We start from the raw sequence: 17,956 nt of genomic DNA on the forward strand, positions 1-17,956 counted from the left end.
ACACGCTGTATGGTCAAAATATTTTCATAATCCGTAAGCATGAAAGTGGGACGGTGTTTGGAAAAACATGTTGGCGCTATATTAAGACTAATGTGCACTGAGAAAATTGCAGTTCACTGTGATTAGATTACCGAGAAAATATATTTGCGATAGCGTGATGTTTTATTCGGTGAGGAGGTTGGGGGGGGGGGGGAATATATGCTGGCCAAAGTATATAAAGCCAAGGTATATATGCTGGCCCCCTTGTCCCCCCCCCCCTGGTGTGTTAGAAACATTTGCTGAAGGAAGCTGTAGATATCAAAAGATATACTGTATATAGGCCTGCGAGAAAAGGATCTCTAAAATCAACGACAATTTTTGTAAGGGAACTGAAGAAAGTTAGGCCAAAAAAAAAAAACTCAACAATATTTTCACTCTTCAGGCATATTTTATGTCTCTTAATAGTCCCTTTATTTTTTTAAATTTCCTGTCATGGGTCGAAAATGATGTCAACTAAGTCTATATAGTAGGCCTATAAAATTACCCTCGCCTTAGCGGACCCGCTTAAATTGGCGATACCCATGGGGGCTCTTAGCCCCGTAGAGATGTTTTTATATGCAGCTATCATCATCGACGTCAAGGCAGCAGGCTGATTAATTTCACTTGGACCATAGGAACACAGCACCGGTAGTTTGAAACCATTTTTTCGCCCCAATAAGTAATAACTAATTAAGAAAACACTTTCGTACCATTATATATCTTATAGGCCACATCCTAAACTGCACATTACAATAACATAAAAATTTACCGTTTCATATAATCTGGAGTTTAATTACTTAGGTACCGGTATGTTGACGAATGTTAGGAAGAAACTGGTTCTGTATATTGGCAAAGGTTCCACATCGGCAGATCATGAATTTCTTTATTTATTTGATTGGTGTTTCGCACCGTACTCAAGAACATTTCACTTATGCGACGTACGGAGGCCAGCATTATGATGGGAAGAAACCGAGTAGAGCCCGGTTAAAACCCACAACCATCCTCAGGTTGTTTGAAGACCTTCTACGGCCAGAGAGGAAACAAGCATGAGCTGAACTTGAACTCTCAGCGACGGCATTGGTGGTAATTGCACCGCGCTGGCATGTTAACTACCTCGGCCACTGCATGAAGCCCCAGTCCATGCATGTAAGGTACATGTATATAAACAAAACTATATAGTACATAAGGCGAGACAATTTCACGCGTGGTAACAGCAAGTCTACAGGCTATACAATAGCATGCACGCACAGCTTTACGCAAAAATATTTGATCCATCAGGTTTTTATCACGATGATCCAGTTCTACTTTGCCTCTGTGACGTAACTTTATACATGTGATAGAACTCCTGCCGCCGGCTTCTGAACCACGTGGTTTGCAGCTGATTTGTGTAGGAGCACACTGAGGTCAGAGGTCAAGGTTACTCTATATGGCGCCATCTGACCTTATTGGGCTTCCCTTCCAGGTACACGTGAACTCAGCTAGACGGCAGTGACAGCGGTATATACTACTATAGTATCATGCCTGTATGGTACACGCATCGCAGGTAAGGTAATTCGAGTCAGTGTTATAGTGACATAATGTGCTAGATGTACCGGTACTAGCTATGATATAATATATGCTTGATTTACGCATACATACCGGTGACACCAACCGAATCTCAGTCTTCAGGCGGCTTAAATTAATTCGATGTTTTGATCGATAGAGCAATGCCTGTTACATGTACCCTGACTTGCTACCGCTGTACCTAGATCCGGGTGTCATTCTCACATATCATGGGTTATGTTTACCTGTATTTTTCAGGATACGGTGAATGCGGATGCCGGATATCCTAACGTAATATGTCTGCACGTGTCGGGTACACGTAACATGCATGTACGTGGTTTGCTATAGAACCAACATAAGGTAAGTACACGTATATGCACTGGTGTATAGCATGAACTATATATTTGATATCAGTGTCATTCAACGTTTAATTAGGCTTGTAATGTATGGTCAAAGTAATTACATGTATGTACATAAACAAGCATATTAAATAATAATAATGATAATAATAATAAAAATAATAATAATAATAATAATAATAATAATGATTAACTTATAACACCCATTTGTTTAAAAAAATCTCATATATGTGAGTATTGATAATTAACAATTTACATATATACTAATTTACTTTAGGTAAGTAACAATATCCTATTAAAGCTGACCTATTGCCAATCTTCTATAAACCAGACTGCCTGCTGGGATCTACTTTGTGTATGTCCTGATGTTAATCTTGTAAGTCACCTGAGTAATGTACTGCACATCCTGGGTCGTTAGTACCTGGTCATATGAGGCTACCATGTGGCTGTGCTCTACTTACACTGGGGAAGTTGGGAAAAGTAAAGGGGATGTGTGTGTGTTGGGGTATGGGTGGCGGGGGGGTGGGGGGTGGGGGGTAGTCTGTGAAGTGGCAGGTTGCTGGTCAGCTACACTCAGTACATGTACCAGTCGACTTGTAATACCTATATGTCACATCTACAGTACTTTAGATAATTTTTTTTTTACATCACTGACTGTGTAAGTATATACTACGTAGAATCAATATGGTTACATTGTTGTAAAGTAGAAAAATGCTTAACTTGTATAGTTTGCAAATATATCAGTTCTATATATATATATATATAGATATGTATACAATATTACATGTATGCACATAGCTTATGTACAAACTGTAAAAATGAAGTGGTTGCATTTCTTTATGTGTACATTGTATTCTTTGTATATATTTTGCTGAACTACTTTTAACAGTTAAATCCAACAATTGTGATATTTTTATACATTTTGTATAATGGTTTTTTTAATCAGTTTCGTGAATTATGTCTGTTGTTGAAATCTGTAAAAACAGGTGTAGTTTTTCTGTAAATTTCCAGTGTTAAGATAAACAAAATGGTTTACATACCACGTTGTTGTCTGTATCCAGAGCTGTTATGTGTTTGATTATTTATCAAATTTCATTGAATTTAAACCACATGTTTTACTATACTGTGGTATATAGGAGGTTCTCCTGATTTTCGAGGCACACTGCTAGACTGAAATGTAATGGTTTTGCATTGTCTATATTTTATGTTTTATTCCCCTGATTTTAATTATAAATTGGTATTGCATATGTTTTTTTTTTTTTTTTTAAGTTTATTATTCCCCTTTCAGAAGTGTATCAACATGGGTGACTCAGTGGGATCAGCACAGAAGAGTAGGCTGCGAATGATAACTTACCTCTCTCCCAGTGTGCCCATTGAACTGTTTGAGGTGCTGAGGGACTACCTGGAGGAGAAGCTAGATGTTGAGGCCAGCATCATCTATGAGTCTCGCTGGAGTGGCCCCCCTGCGGAGAGAGACCCAGACCCATTCCAGCGGGATGAAGTAGACATGGGTGAGATAGACATAAGCGTCTAATTTAATCTGGGCATATCAGCTTGGTTCACTTAAAAAAAAAAAAAAAAACTTTTAAATTTAACAGAAAGTCTGTTGTCTGAGCGATGCTAGAATGTATTCTGCTATTAGATTATAGATTATTAGAGAATTCTGCAGATTATTCTGTTAAATGTAGCATGCAAATTCTATTAAAACAACATAAAGATTCTATTAGATTAACAGGATGTCATGTTGAATATGACAGAATATTGTGTGATAATAACAGAATACACACTAGCACCACTCAGACAACAGACTTTTTGTTAAACTTAACACATTAATTATGTGAGTGTTGATATCTGGTGTGACGTCGTGTAGGAACGCTTGGCGTCACATGGCACAAGTTTCATATTGCATATCAGTTTTGTTGATACAGTCTGTGCATATCAGTTATGTTAATACAGTCTGTGCATATCAGTTTTGTTATACAGTCTGTGCATATCAGTTTTGTTAATCCAGTCTGGGTATATCAGTTTTGTGAATACAGTCTGTGCATATCAGTTTTGTTATACAGTCTGTGCATATCAGTTTTGTTAATCCAGTCTGGGTATATCAGTTTTGTGAATACAGTCTGTGCATATCAGTTTTGTTATACAGTCTGTGCATATCAGTTATGTTAATACAGTCTGTGCCTATCAGTTTTGTTATACAGTCTGTGCATATCAGTTTTGTTATACAGTCTGTGCATATCAGTTATGTTAATACAGTCTGTGCATATCAGTTATGTTAATACAGTCTGTGCATATCAGTTTTGTTATACAGTCTGTGCATATCAGTTATGTTAATACAGTCTGTGCATATCAGTTTTGCTAATACAGTCTGTGCCTATCAGTACAAAGCATGTGTATCAATGCCTGTATTGTGTCCTGATCTACTTAATATATCATTTACGTTGCTATGTAGTAAGATCCGCAATTTCAACCACATGGTACTTGAGATGTGGGTTCAATCCTGGTTTTCGTCAGTGAATTTCTAGATTCTCTCTGGTTTCATTTTTGTGGATGCCTGGTGACATTAGAAACCTTTAGTTAGAAGTTACAAGTTCAACTTATAACTAGAATGGTAAACTAATTGTAATTTGAAGTTGAGAGTTAGAACTTCTAACTAAAGGTCTCAAGTAAGCAGATGATACTTTTGGCACCCTTTGTACAACCTGCTGTTTTTATGACCAAGTCATGTTTAAACCAGTTCAGTTGGTTAGTGCACTAGCGCAGAGTAATGACCCAGAAGTCTCTCACCAATGCGGTCGCTGTGAGTTCAAGTCCAGCTCATGATGCCTTCCTCTCTGGCCGTACGTGGGAAGGTCTGCCAGCGACCTGCGGATGCTCGTGGGTTTCCACTGGGCTCTGCCCGGTATTCTCCCACCATAATGCTGGACGCCGTCGTATAAGTGAAATATGTATTCTTGAGTACGGCCTAAAACACCAATCAAATAAATAAATAAATAAATAAATCTTTAAACCTTATATCCCTGGCATTCCAGTAATGAAACAGGCCACGATAAACAACAATCAGCAGTTGTGATGATGTGTTTAAGGTTTCATGTGTGCATCTGGGTTCCTGCGTCTAATCAATGAAGGGCGTGAGAGCGTGGAACTGTGCCCAGCCGGAGCCGTTCATCAACACCCCAACAATAACAACAACAGACCCATTTACTTCTCAGATGTTATCATACACTCTGACAATAGGTATGTATGTCAGATAGTAGTTCTAACTATGTCTACATCATGTGTTAGACAATAGGTATGTACGTCAGAGAGTAGTTCCGGCTACGTCTACATCATTTGTTAGACAATAGGTATGTACATCAGATGGTAGCTCTAGCTACGTCTACATCATGTGTTAGACAATAGGTATGTACGTCAGGTGGTAGTTCTAGCTACATCTACATCATGAGTTAGACAATAGGTATGTACGTCAGAGAGTAGTTCCAGCTACGTCTACATCATGAGTTAGACAATAGGTATGTACATCAGATGGTAGCTCTAGCTATTTCTACATCATGTGTTAGACAATAGGTATATACGTCAGGTGGTAATTCTAGCTACGTCTACATCATGTGTTAGACAATAGGTATGTACGTCAGAGAGTAGTTCTAGCTATGTCTATATCATGAGTTAGACAATAGGTGTGTACATCAGATGGTAGCTCTAGCTACGTCTACATCATGTGTTAGACAATAGGTATGTACGTCAGAGAGTAGTTCCAGCTACGTCTACATCATTTGTTAGACAATAGGTATGTACATCAGATGGTAGCTCTAGCTATTTCTACATCATGAGTTAGACAATAGGTATATACGTCAGGTGGTAGTTCTAGCTACGTCTACATCATGTGTTAGACAATATGTATGTACGTCAGAGAGTAGTTCTAGCTACGTCTACATCATTTGTTAGACACTAGGTATGTACATCAGATGGTAGCTCTAGCTACGTCTACATCATGTGTTAGACAATAGGTATGTACGTCAGAGAGTAGTTCTAGCTATGTCTACATCATGAGTTAGACAGTAGGTATGTACATCAGGTGGTAGCTCTAGCTACGTCTACATCATGTGTTAGACAATAGGTATATACGTCAGGCGGTAGTTCTAGCTACGTCTACATCATGTGTTAGACAATAGGTATGTACGTCAGAGAGTAGTTCTAGCTATGTCCGCATCACGAGTTAGACAATAGGTATGTACGTCAGAGAGTAGTTCTAGCTACGTCTACATCATGAGTTAGACAATAGGTATGTACATCAGATGGTAGCTCTAGCTATTTCTACATCATGTGTTAGACAATAGGTATGTACGTCAGAGAGTAGCTCTAGCTACGTCTACATCATGAGTTAGACAATAGGTATGTACGTCAGAGAGTAGTTCTAGCTACGTCTACATCATGAGTTAGACAATAGGTATGTACGTCAGAGAGTAGTTCTAGCTATGTCTACATCATGAGTTAGACAATAGGTATGTACATCAGGTCGTAGCTCTAGCTATGTCTACATCATGTGTTAGACAATAGGTATATACGTCAGGTGGTAGTTCTGAGGGTAGTGTACTAGGACAACAGGCATTACATCTGGCATCGGTTTACTGTAACTTGACGTGGCCTCATGTCTAGTGTCAGCATAATGTGACTAGGTGTTTCTGTGTCATCGTACTCTGAGTGTGTGGGGCATCATGTCTGTGTCAGCGCAGTGTGACTGTGTGGGGCATCATGTCTGTGTCAGCATAATGTGACTGTGTGGGGCATCATGTCTGTGTCAGCGCAATGTGACTGTATGGGGCATCATGTCTGTGTCAGTGTAATGTGACCGTGTGGGGCATCATGTCTGTTGTTACCGCACTGTGACTGGGTGGGGCTTCATGTCTGTTGTCATGGTAATGTGCCTGTATGGGGCATCATGTCTGTTGTCACCGTACTGTGACTGGGTGGGGCTTCATGTCTGTTGTCATGGTAATGTGACTAGGTGGGGTATCATGTCGGGTGTCATATAATGACTAGGTGGGGCATCATGTCTGGTGTCAACGTACTGTAACTGAGTTGGGATCATGTCTAGTGTCAGCATATGGCAACTAGGTGGGGCATCATGTCTGGTGTCAGCGCAGTGTGACTGTGTGGGGCATTATGTCTGTTGTCACAGTACTGTGACTGGGTGGGGCATCATGTCTGTTGTCACGGTAATGTGACTGGGTGGGGTATCATGTCTGGTGTCAGCATATAGTGACTAGGTGGGGCATCATGTCTGGTGTCAGCGTACTGTGACTGGGTGGGGCATCATGTCTGGTGTCAGCGTATTGTAACTGAGTAGGGATCATGTCTAGTGTCAACATATAGTGACTAGGTGGGGCATCATGTGTAGTTTCAGCGTACTGTAACTGGGTGGGGCATCATGTCTGGTGTCAGCATTCTGTGACTGGGTAGGGATCATGTCTGGTGTCCGTGTACTGTGACTGGGTGGGCCATCATGTCTGGTTTCAGCGTACTGTGACTGGGTGGGGCATCATGTCTGGTGTCCGTGTACTGTGACTGGGTGGGGCATCATGTCTGGTGTCAGCATTCTGTGACTGGTTAGGGATCATGTCTAGTGTCTGCATGTAGTGACTAGGTGGGGCATCATGTCTGGTGTCCGCGTACTGTGACTGGGTGGGGCATCATGTCTGGTTTCAGCGTACTGTGACTGGGTGGTGCATCATGTCTGGTTTCAGCGTACTGTGACTGGTTGGGGAATCATGTCTGGTGTCCGTGTACTGTGACTGGGTGGGGCATCATGTCTGGTGTCAGCATTCTGTGACTGGTTAGCGATCATGTCTAGTGTCTGCATGTAGTGACTAGGTGGGGCATCATGTCTGGTGTCCGCGTACTGTGACTGGGTGGGGCATCATGTCTGGTTTCAGCGTACTGTGACTGGGTGGGGCATCATGTCTGGTGTCCGTGTACTGTGACTGGGTGGGGCATCATGTCTGGTGTCAGCATTCTGTGACTGGGTAGGGATCATGTCTAGTGTCTGCATGTAGTGACTAGGTGGGGCATCATGTCTGGTGTCCGCGTACTGTGACTGGGTGGGGCATCATGTCTGGTGTCCGCGTACTGTGACTAGGTGGGGTATCATGTCTGGTGTCCGCGTACTGTGACTGGGTGGGGCATCATGTCTGGTGTCCGCGTACTGTGACTGGGTGGGGCATCATGTCTGGTGTCCGCGTACTGTGACTGGGTAGGCATCATGTCTAGTGTCATCATGTATTGACTAGGTGGGGCATCATGTCTGGTGTCAGCGTACTGTGACTGGGTAGGGATCATGTCTAGTGTCATCATGTAGTGACTGGGTTGGGCATCATGATTTGCTGAATGTAACACATGAAAATAGGTCTAGATAGTTTGTTAGAAAGTACACATTTGATTACAGCAGTCCATGGTGTAACCAAAGCTTAAGGTTCCCTACTGGCATGGCTAGACTTTCATTTAGCAAGTATGCTGTTATCTTAGTTATGAATGTAAATAATCAATGATGTACTCTTTATTTCAGTTCCAAGTATAAGGACTTCCATGACCTAAAAGGTCACCGCTGGGCGATTAATGATGAAATTTCTCTGAGTGGAAACCTTATGGCATTAGCAGAACTCCGTAAAATGGGGTTTAATGCCAGTTTCTTTGGCAACATTCTCAGATCAGGTGGGTCATGGGTACTGAAAGTACCATTCCCATTATTCTTACGCTTATAAGTCTTCTGTGATGTGAGCAGTGGAAGATTTAAGTGAGTTAGGTGGAAGATAAAAGTGGATGAATGGCAAAATAGAAGAGTGAATGAGTAGTGTAATGGAAGAGTGAATGAGCAGGGTAATGGAAGAGTGAATGAGCAGTGTAATGGAAGAGTGAATGAGTTGTGTAACGGAAGAGTAGATAATTACTTTAATGGAAGAGTGAATGAGCAGGGTAATGGAAGAGTGGATGATTACTTTAATGGAAGAGTGAATGAGTACTGTAATGGAAGAGTGAATGACTACTTTAATGGAAGAGTGGATGATTACTTTAATGGAAGAGTGAATGAGCAGGGTAATGGAAGAGTGAATGAGCAGTGTAATGGAAGAGTGGATGAGCAGTGTAATGGAAGAGTGGATGAGCAGTGTAATGGAAGAGTGGATGAGCAGGGTAATTGAAGGGCAGATGGACAAGTGGTGTAATGGAAGAATGGATGAGTGGTGTAATGGAAGAGTGGATGAGTAGCATAAAGTAAAAGTGGATGAGTAGTGTAATGGAATAGTAGATGAGCAGCATAATGGAAGAGTAGATGAGTAGTGTAATGGAATATTGAATGATGAGCAGCGTAATGGAAAAATTGATCAGTTAGTATAGCATAATGGAAGTGTGGATGGACAACATAATGGAAAAGTGAATGAGCAGTGTAATGGAAGAGTGGATGAGCAGGGTAATTGAAGGGCAGATGGACAAGTGGTGTAATGGAAGAATGAATGAGTGCTGTAATGGAACAGTGGATGAGTAGCATAAAGTAAAAGTGGATGAGTAGTGTAATGGAATAGTAGATGAGCAGCATAATGGAAGAGTAGATGAGTAGTGTAATGGAATATTGAATGAGTAGTGTAATGGAAGGGTGGATGAGTAGCGTAATGGAAAAGTGAATGAGTAGTGTAATGGAACAGTGGATGAGCAGTGTAACGAAAGAGTGGATGAGCAGCGTAATGGAAAAATTGATAAGTCAGTATAGCGTAATGGAAGTGTGGATGGGCAACATAATGGAAAAGTGAATGAGCAGCGTAATGGAAGAGTGGATCAGTGAGTATAGTGTAATGGAAGTGTGGATTGGCAGCATAATGGAAAAGTGGATGAGCAGTGTAATGAAAGAGTGGATGAGCAGCGTAATTGAAAAGTGGATCAGTTAGTATAGCGTAATGGAAGTGTGGATGGGCAGCATAATGGAAAAATGGATGAGTAGTGTAATGGAAGAGTGGATCAGTGAGTATAGTGTAATGGAAGTGTGGATGGGCAGCATAATGGAAAAGTGGATGAGCAGTGTAATGAAAGAGTGGATGAGCAGCGTAATTGAAAAGTGGATCAGTTAGTATAGCGTAATGGAAGAGTGGATGGGCAGCATAATGGAAAAGTGGATGAGCAGCGTAATGGAAGAGTGGATCAGTGAGTATAGCGTAATGGAAGAGTGGATGAGTAGGGTATTGGAAGTATGGATGAGTAGCGTAGTGGAAAAGTGGATGAGTGGCGTAATGGACGAGTGGATCAGTGGGTATAGCGTAATGGAAGTGTGGATGGGCAGCAAAATGGAAAAGTGGATGAGCAGTGTAATGAAAGATTGGATGAGCAGCATAACTGAAAAGTGGATCAGTTAGTATAGCGTAATGGAAGTGTGGATGGGCAGCAGGATACGACCCAGTATTAACCCTGGACTTACCGCCCCAAAGTGGACTCTGTACCGACTGTGCTATCGAGGCCAATAGCGTAATGGAAGTGTGGATGAGTAGTGTGATGGAAGGGTGGATTAGTAGCGTAATAGAAGAGTGGGTGAGTAGTGTACTGGAAGGGTGGATGAGTAGCATAATAGAAGAGTCGATGAGTAGCATAATTAAAGGTTGGATAAGTAGTGTAATGGAAGGGTAGATGAGTAGTTATGAAACAGTGGATGAGTGGTGTAATGGAACAGTAGATGAGTAGCATAATGGAAGGGTGGATGAGTAGTGTAATGTAAGGGTGGATGAGTAGCATAATGGAAGAGTGGATGAGTAGCTTAATGAAAGGGTGGATGAGTAGCATAATAGAAGAGTGGATCAGTAGCATAATAGAAGAGTGGATGAGTAGCAAAATGGAAGGGTGGATGAGTAGCATAATAGAAGAGTGGATGAGTAGCTTAATGAAAGGGTGGATGAGTAGCGTAATAGAAGAGTGGAAGAGTACCATAATGGAAGTGTGGATGAGTAGCATAATGGAAGGGTGGATGAGTAGCATAATGAAATGGTGGATGATTAGTGTAATGGAAGGGTGGATGAGTAGCCTAATGGAAGGGTGGATGAGTAGTGTAATGGAAGGGTGGATGAGTAGCGTAATGGAAGGGTGGGTGAGTAGTGTTATGGAACAGTGGATGAGTAGCGTAATGGAAGGGTGGGTGAGTAGTGTTATGGAACAGTGGATGAGTGGTGTAATAGAATAGTGGATGAGTAGCATAATGGAAGGATGGATGAGTAGCATTATGAAAGGGTGGATGAGTAGCATAATGAAAGGGTGGATGAGTAGCATTATGGAAGAATAATATTATCCATAGCTCCATAGATGTCAAATATTTAAGTGTGTTTAGTTCTGTGTTGAAAAAAGAAAAAAAAAGAAATGAATGGATTTTAAGATGTAGGCCTATTGTTTCTCCTGCGCATCCCGTATAACTCCTCTATCATGTCGGTCTGTTTTCTCTGACAGGCTCTAACATAAACTCTCTACAAATGGTTCTGGAGAAGAAAGTGGATGCAGCCTCAGTAGATTCCACCTGTCTTCATAGTCTCATGAAAAAGGATCCGAGTTTGAAGAAGAGCATCTGCGTGATTACCTCCCTTGGTCCAATGCCTATCCATCCCACGGTGTTCAACACGAGGCTGTCAGGTAAGCCACGTGTAGTATTATGTCAGAGTTTAACGTTTCACCCCTGTGTGCCTTACTAATATAAATAACTGAAATTACAGTATCTATAGTTATTACAGTTGCAGGCAATATAGAACGCAATAAAAATTTACATGTATTTATTTATTTAACTGACATTTTACGCCAAACTCAAGAAGATTTCACTTTTACGATGGCGGCCAGTATTATGGTGGGAAAAACCTGGCAGAACCCAGGGAAATCCACAAACATCGGCAGGTTGCAGCAATATTTATTTACTTATTTATTTGATTGATGTTATACACTGTACTCAAGAACATTTCATACATACAATGGTGGCCAGCATTGTGGTGGGAGGAAACAGAGCAAACGCCAGGCAGATCCACGGGTTGCTGACAGACCTTCCCACGTATGGCCGGAGAGGAAGCCAACCACAGTTGGACATGAACTCTCAGCTACCACATTGGTGATAGGCTCCTGGGTCATTGCACTATGCTGGCGTTCTAACTACCGAGGCCCCACAGCAGTACATAAGTTAATAAACGCAGTTAAGAACAATAAGAGTCAGTCGCACAAAACTCTTCATATCTTTTATATATGCTGTTCACCTTTTAGATGATCTCAAGACAAGAATAACCAGTGCGATGTTAACAATGCACGAGTTCCCCAAGTGGAAAGAGAGGCTAGGAGAATTTAACCTGAGAGGATTTGTACCCACAGACATGAGTCTCTACCAGCTAGAGACTTCCCTCAGGGAAGTGGTCAAAAGCCTCAGCGTCAACACAGCCTACTATTAGATGTGGACGTTAAACAGAATTTGTCATCTGTACTGCATACAATACGTGTATTGGACCTGTGTCCTGATTATGAGGTCATGACCCTATGGTCAGTAAAGGAAAATGTTCATTTTCTCAAAAGTACAGAACTGGACCAAAACCCATACTTTGTTTTTTGAAATTTACAATTGTATGTTTTCTTGTTAACACACAAATGTGGACTATCAAACAATGTATGTGAATGTTGCGAATTGAAATTGTTATGGTTGCGTAAATTTTTGCTCTCCCACAAAATACGTTCCATGGAAAAATTGTGAACCCATCTCTTTTGTATTTTACTGTATTTTTATACACAATTAAATTACATAGCATGTATGTATTTTACAATTAGAAATGTTATGCAATTTGATATCACACTGTTTAAGGGCAATTTTGGTTGGGATTTACATATTGCTTTAGTATTGTTAAACACGGCCTACGTGTAGCTACATGTATGTATACCTTAATCATATACACGCACATATTTCCCAGTACTAGTGATTTGGCGCTCCATTAAGTAGATATTCACCACAATATAGCCCCCTGCTGGTAAAGTAAACGTATATATTAGGCTGTCTAAGAGATTATTTGTTGTTTGTACATTGTACATTTGATTAATTAATTTGGCTGGTGTTTTACACCTTAATCAAGAATATATCACTTATATTTATTTATTTGATTGGTGTTTTATGCCGTACTCAAGAATATTTTCATATTTTTTTGGAATTATTCTTCCCAAAATACACACACACCATCCACAGGTTGCTGGAAGGCCTTCCCACGTACGGCCGGAGAGGAAGCCAGCATGAGCTGGACTTGAACTCACAGCGACCGCATTGGTGAGAGACTCCTGGGCCATCAAGCTGCGCTAGAGCGCTCACCAACTGAGCCGCAGAGGTCCCATTGCACTTATAAGATGGGGACCAGAATTACGGTGGGAGCTAGGAAACCGGGCACAGCACAGGGGAAACCCACCCGCATCTGCAGGTTTCTGCGTAGCAAAGATAATCATACAGAACTATATCTTGACAATATAGCCTATGTACATGATCCAAAAGGAGAAATATTCTGAATAAAAAAACGAGAGGACACATTGCTGTTGTTCCAACAAGTTTTATTTGTACTCTTCACTAGATATACATTATTATGAACATGACATATACATAGCTGTACGTGCTGTAAGATTAAACTTTACTTTAAAAACTTTTATTTCCTTATAGAAATGGTATCTGATTGAGAATCAACATATTTATCGTTGGTGGCTTGAGCTCGTTAAAGAGCTTAAAGGCATACAGAATCGTTATTCACTGGCTGCTGTGTAATAGATGCATGTTTAGAGTAAGGTAAATGCTGTTGATTTATTTGGTAAGTACTCAAATGTGACCAAGGTTGAACATTTTAACCTAGAATCCCCTCTGTCAGCCAATTAGCACTTAAGTTTCCACCCACCATAATGCTGGCAACCGTCGTATAAGTGAGCTATTCTTGAGTATGGTGTAAAATACCAATCAAATAAATAAATCATTTATTCAGTATCCAAATGGAAAATGGAATCAAGGGACCATTCGCTGATTGGCTGGTACATAATATAGAGAAACCTAGGCTAAGGTGATACTTACATGCATATGTAGGTATTGTTCATGTGCCTAGTGCACTGATGTGTTAACCACACTTTGACAAAGAACAGATATTAACGTAAATCGGGCTACATGTACTAGTATGAATACTCGTGACAACAAAAATCACTGACTGCTCCCTGCAGACACTTGGCGATGTGGTCAGTAAAACAATGATGCAATGACTACAGCATCAATTACATAGAAGCCAGTTTAACAAAGCCCCACCATTCTGCTGCTGAGGTCGTATAAATTATCAATAACTCACTCGAACATGTCAAAGTGATGATTTATGAGGGAAGAATGCTGGAACATCACTGGTTGATGGTTGGCTTCAAGATGTTCAGAGTTAAAGCCATGACAATATTTTTCACTCCATATAATGGCCACAGGTCGTTTTACGGGTGGAGGAATCCAGTGCCCTGATAGGAGCTAGAATCCTTAACAAGGGCAAGGCTACACAGATCAAATCATCCACTGACATCTGGGTCTGTACAGTGACATGTTAATGCACTTTGGGCCTACCATTTTGCACTTTTGCGGACGTTTAAATTCTACGCGGCGGGCCATTGCGGTAGCGAATGATGCGCCGTGTGCAAAAGGTCCGTGCCTATTTCATGTCCAAAACCTCGTTCGATCTCGCATTGATAAAGTTCCGATTACAACATCATATATTACGGTGGCCTGTTAGTGTCATTCGAAAATGTTAACATTTTCTAATGATTTACCGTGGTTCAAGGTTTTTCTTAATGAACTCTTATTATTAGGAACAAACAATTTAAAGAATATGGGAAAGGGAATTGAATAACTCGAACAAAAATATTTGGGACAAAATAGATTAATTCAGGTATAAACTTCAAGAAACCGTGAAAGACGTTTTCTTCGTGTTGTGCATTTATTTTCTCCACCGGAGAAAGGCTTTCTCCGAGGTGGAAGCCTATGTAATACTTAGGATCTTCCTGAGATATTTGCAGTCTTTAATCTGATGAACTTACGCTTCCTGGGTAGCTCAGTCTAATATTTCAGATGGAAGCTAAGTGTCACATACGTTCCCACCGCGTAGAAAAACATATTCACCGCACAGAAAACGTTTACACCACAAAGAAAAGGTTTACACTGCAGATAAATTAAATTTAGACAATGGAGAAAACGTTTCCACTGCAGAGAAAACATTTTTCTCTGATTTTCAATTTTTTAGTTGTATTTATCAATTTTGGGTAAAATATTTTGTTTCTGCGTTAATTTCCTTTTGCGTAAGTAGCTTCTTTGTTCGCAATGATAAGTTTCATTACAATCCTCTGAATTATTGTAACTTTGTAAAAAAAAATAGTTAAGAATTTTGAATGGCACAAACTCAGCCAGCAAACACAGGTGGGCCCAACATGGTTCTTAAGTGAGCTGATCAGTGGGGCCTAATTGGGCTACCCAGCTAGGGAGCATGCCATTTTGGCCACAGGTTCCAACTGGGTCAAAAGTGGGCTGCCCAGTGGGTCAAACATGGGGTGTGGGCGGGCTGACACCTGTTTGTGTGTGAGCTTTCAGTAGGTCCCAGGTGGGCTACACATGGCATACACAGTTCCCCCTGCAACCATCCTGCCATACAAAAATATTCTCGTTCACACTGGCCATCATACCTTACTACTTGATTGTTGAACGATTGTTTTACGACGAACGCAGTGGTATTTCACTTAGATGACGGCTCTCAAATTTATGATTGCAGGAAACCAGGTACTTCCTGGGAGGAACCACAATACCTAAATTGCCAGGTATACCTGTCAAAAGTAATGATGTAAAGCTGCAGCAGATATAGCAAGAACCAGACTCAAACCAAATGCAGTTTTGAGACTTTATAACTGAGGAAATAAAAATTCCAAAAACTTCTACTAAGTATAGAATGGTTTTTCATTTGTGTCTCATTTAATTTCAGTCCTTCAATGCTGCAGTTAAGACAAAAAATCTGATATGCCTTATCAAAAATTACGTTTTATTGTCTGAGGTTTGGCACGAGATTCACCAAAACTGCTGTGACTGTATATTTGATTTTTTTTTTTGTGATTGGTGTTTTACGCCGTACTCAAGAATATTTCACTTTATATTTTGCTGACAGGCCTTCTCACATACGGCCGGAGAGGAAGCCAGCATGAGCTGGACTTGAAATCACAGCGATGGACTTGAAATCACAGCGACCGCATTGGTGAGAGACTCCTGGGTCATTACGCTGCGCTAGCGCGCTAACCAACTGAGCCACGGAGGCCCCGACTGTATATTTGGCTAATATTCAGCAATTCACACCAAAAGATCCATCAAAGTTAATAGTAATATTTTGAAGTTCTGTTGGCCTATTGTTAGTATCCTTCACCACCATGGGTGCAATAAGGGGCTGGCCGGATCTTCTTGCCCCTTCTTCCATTCCTGTCCCTGGAGCCGACAAACCACTGCGGGCATGCTTAAGTCGTTGTCTTGTACATGTTTCCGTCTGAGGATTCCTTATGGATCCTGTAAAACAGAAATGATAATAGCTTACTTGTTGTTTACTTTTGTTAACAGGTGTTCCTTAAAACATCTATCGATAGATCTCAGAATTAATTACACAACATTATACTCCATAGCTGTGAAATTTGGGATAGATTAAAACTGCATTACTACTGACACAGGGTCAATGACATCAGAAATGCTGCCTGCCTATCCCCGAAAAGTTCTTTCCCTTTGAAAATTATAAGAGGCTAACCCATGTCAAAATAACCTGGAATTAGAGGAAACCATACGGTCACTAGTTTACTTGTAATAGAACAATTATCATTTGCCTTAAAAATTCATTGAATGCAAGTAAGGCAACAGGTCCGAAGGGACATAACTCTGCAAAAATAGTACCGACATTGTACATTGTACTGAAGAATATTTCACTCATACGACGGCTGCCAGCATCATGGGTAAACCAGGCAGAACCTCGCGAGGAAAGTCTCGACGAAGTTTAGAGTAGGCCCTACATGTATTTTAATAAAAACTGAACAAAAATGTAAATATAGTTTGAACTCTCATGGGTTCATTTATGTGATGAATACCGGTACTTAAAAATCCTAACTGATATATCCCAAGGAACAGAAATGCATTGGTGCTACACAGCATATAAAAGGTATAACGTACATGAATAAAAAAGAGAATTCTGTAAATATTCAACTTTTTCAAGCCCTAAAACTTTTTTATGTTAAATTTATGCATACAATGATTATGAAAGTGACGCTAAAAATGATTTGTGTGATTAAAGAATGAATGAATGATTATGGCTTAACGCCACATCGGCAATAGTTCAGCGATATCGTGGCGAGTGTGATAAAGATGCGCGCAACATAAAACTGCAGATTATTCCTCTACAACCCATAGTTGTGTGAGAATGTTTCAAGATACTGGTTGCAGAGGTGAATGAAAAGGTTGAAGAAGTTGGGTAACATATACAAAAAGTAGAGTCAAAGTATACCGAATGGGCATACCCTAATTATGTTGTCATTTTGTAATACTGTAGACAATATTAAGATTATGATATATATATGATATTATGATATGTTATGATATAAGAATTGCTGCGAGTCGGGAATGGCTTGTATTAACACTGAGCTGTAAAATAATATTCCAAAAACAAAAGTAAACAGGGATGGGCAGATAACTCCGGCCTGAGTGTTTGCAGCTTATAATGCTTACAACAACATGGCAAAAATAGAGAGAAAATTACCGGTGCTTAAAAACGGCGTTCTGACCAGAAACAGTAAAAATAATGCCCATATGAGTTAAAGATGGGGCCCAGTTTGCGATTTCCACTCAGATCTTGGAGAGGTTGGTCGAACGCAAGATGGGCAAGACAGGCTGTGCCCAACTTGCAACCCATGTCCCTGCCCACACATATCCCAAGCCCAGCTACGCCCAGTTACGCTCACCAAATTCCCATATGGGCCCCAGTTAC

General features: G+C 40.7%; 1 protein-coding gene across 2 annotated transcripts; it reads left to right on the top strand.

Annotated features, from left to right (window-relative positions):
* Positions 1-1,491: 1,491 nt before the first annotated feature.
* On the top strand, positions 1,492-12,769 carry LOC135476247 (uncharacterized). 2 transcript variants are annotated; one of them, XM_064756198.1, is made up of 7 exons: positions 1,492-1,561; positions 1,819-1,920; positions 3,208-3,430; positions 5,009-5,159; positions 8,485-8,630; positions 11,394-11,573; positions 12,186-12,769. In XM_064756198.1, the coding sequence occupies exons 3-7, from the start codon at positions 3,220-3,222 to the stop codon at positions 12,365-12,367; spliced, it is 870 nt and encodes a 289-aa protein (XP_064612268.1). In that variant the 5' UTR covers positions 1,492-1,561; positions 1,819-1,920; positions 3,208-3,219; the 3' UTR covers positions 12,368-12,769. The 2 variants fall into 2 exon arrangements, with proteins under 2 accessions (XP_064612268.1, XP_064612269.1); XM_064756199.1 differs by lacking the exons at positions 1,492-1,561; positions 1,819-1,920 and adding an exon at positions 2,463-2,577.
* The last annotated feature ends 5,187 nt before the right edge of the window (positions 12,770-17,956 follow it).

The sequence above is a fragment of the Liolophura sinensis genome, chromosome 10 (assembly GCF_032854445.1).
Source record: "Liolophura sinensis isolate JHLJ2023 chromosome 10, CUHK_Ljap_v2, whole genome shotgun sequence".
NCBI lineage: Eukaryota > Metazoa > Mollusca > Polyplacophora > Chitonida > Chitonidae > Liolophura > Liolophura sinensis.

Bases quoted from the DNA above. Each gene is read 5' to 3' on its own strand.
- LOC135476247 (XM_064756198.1), top strand. From the start codon at position 3,220: ATGGGTGACTCAGTGGGATCAGCACAGAAGAGTAGGCTGCGAATGATA. The intron at 5,160-8,484 runs GTATGTATGTCA...TCTTTATTTCAG, and splicing joins ATCATACACTCTGACAATAG to TTCCAAGTATAAGGACTTCC. The intron at 8,631-11,393 runs GTGGGTCATGGG...TTTCTCTGACAG, and splicing joins TGGCAACATTCTCAGATCAG to GCTCTAACATAAACTCTCTA.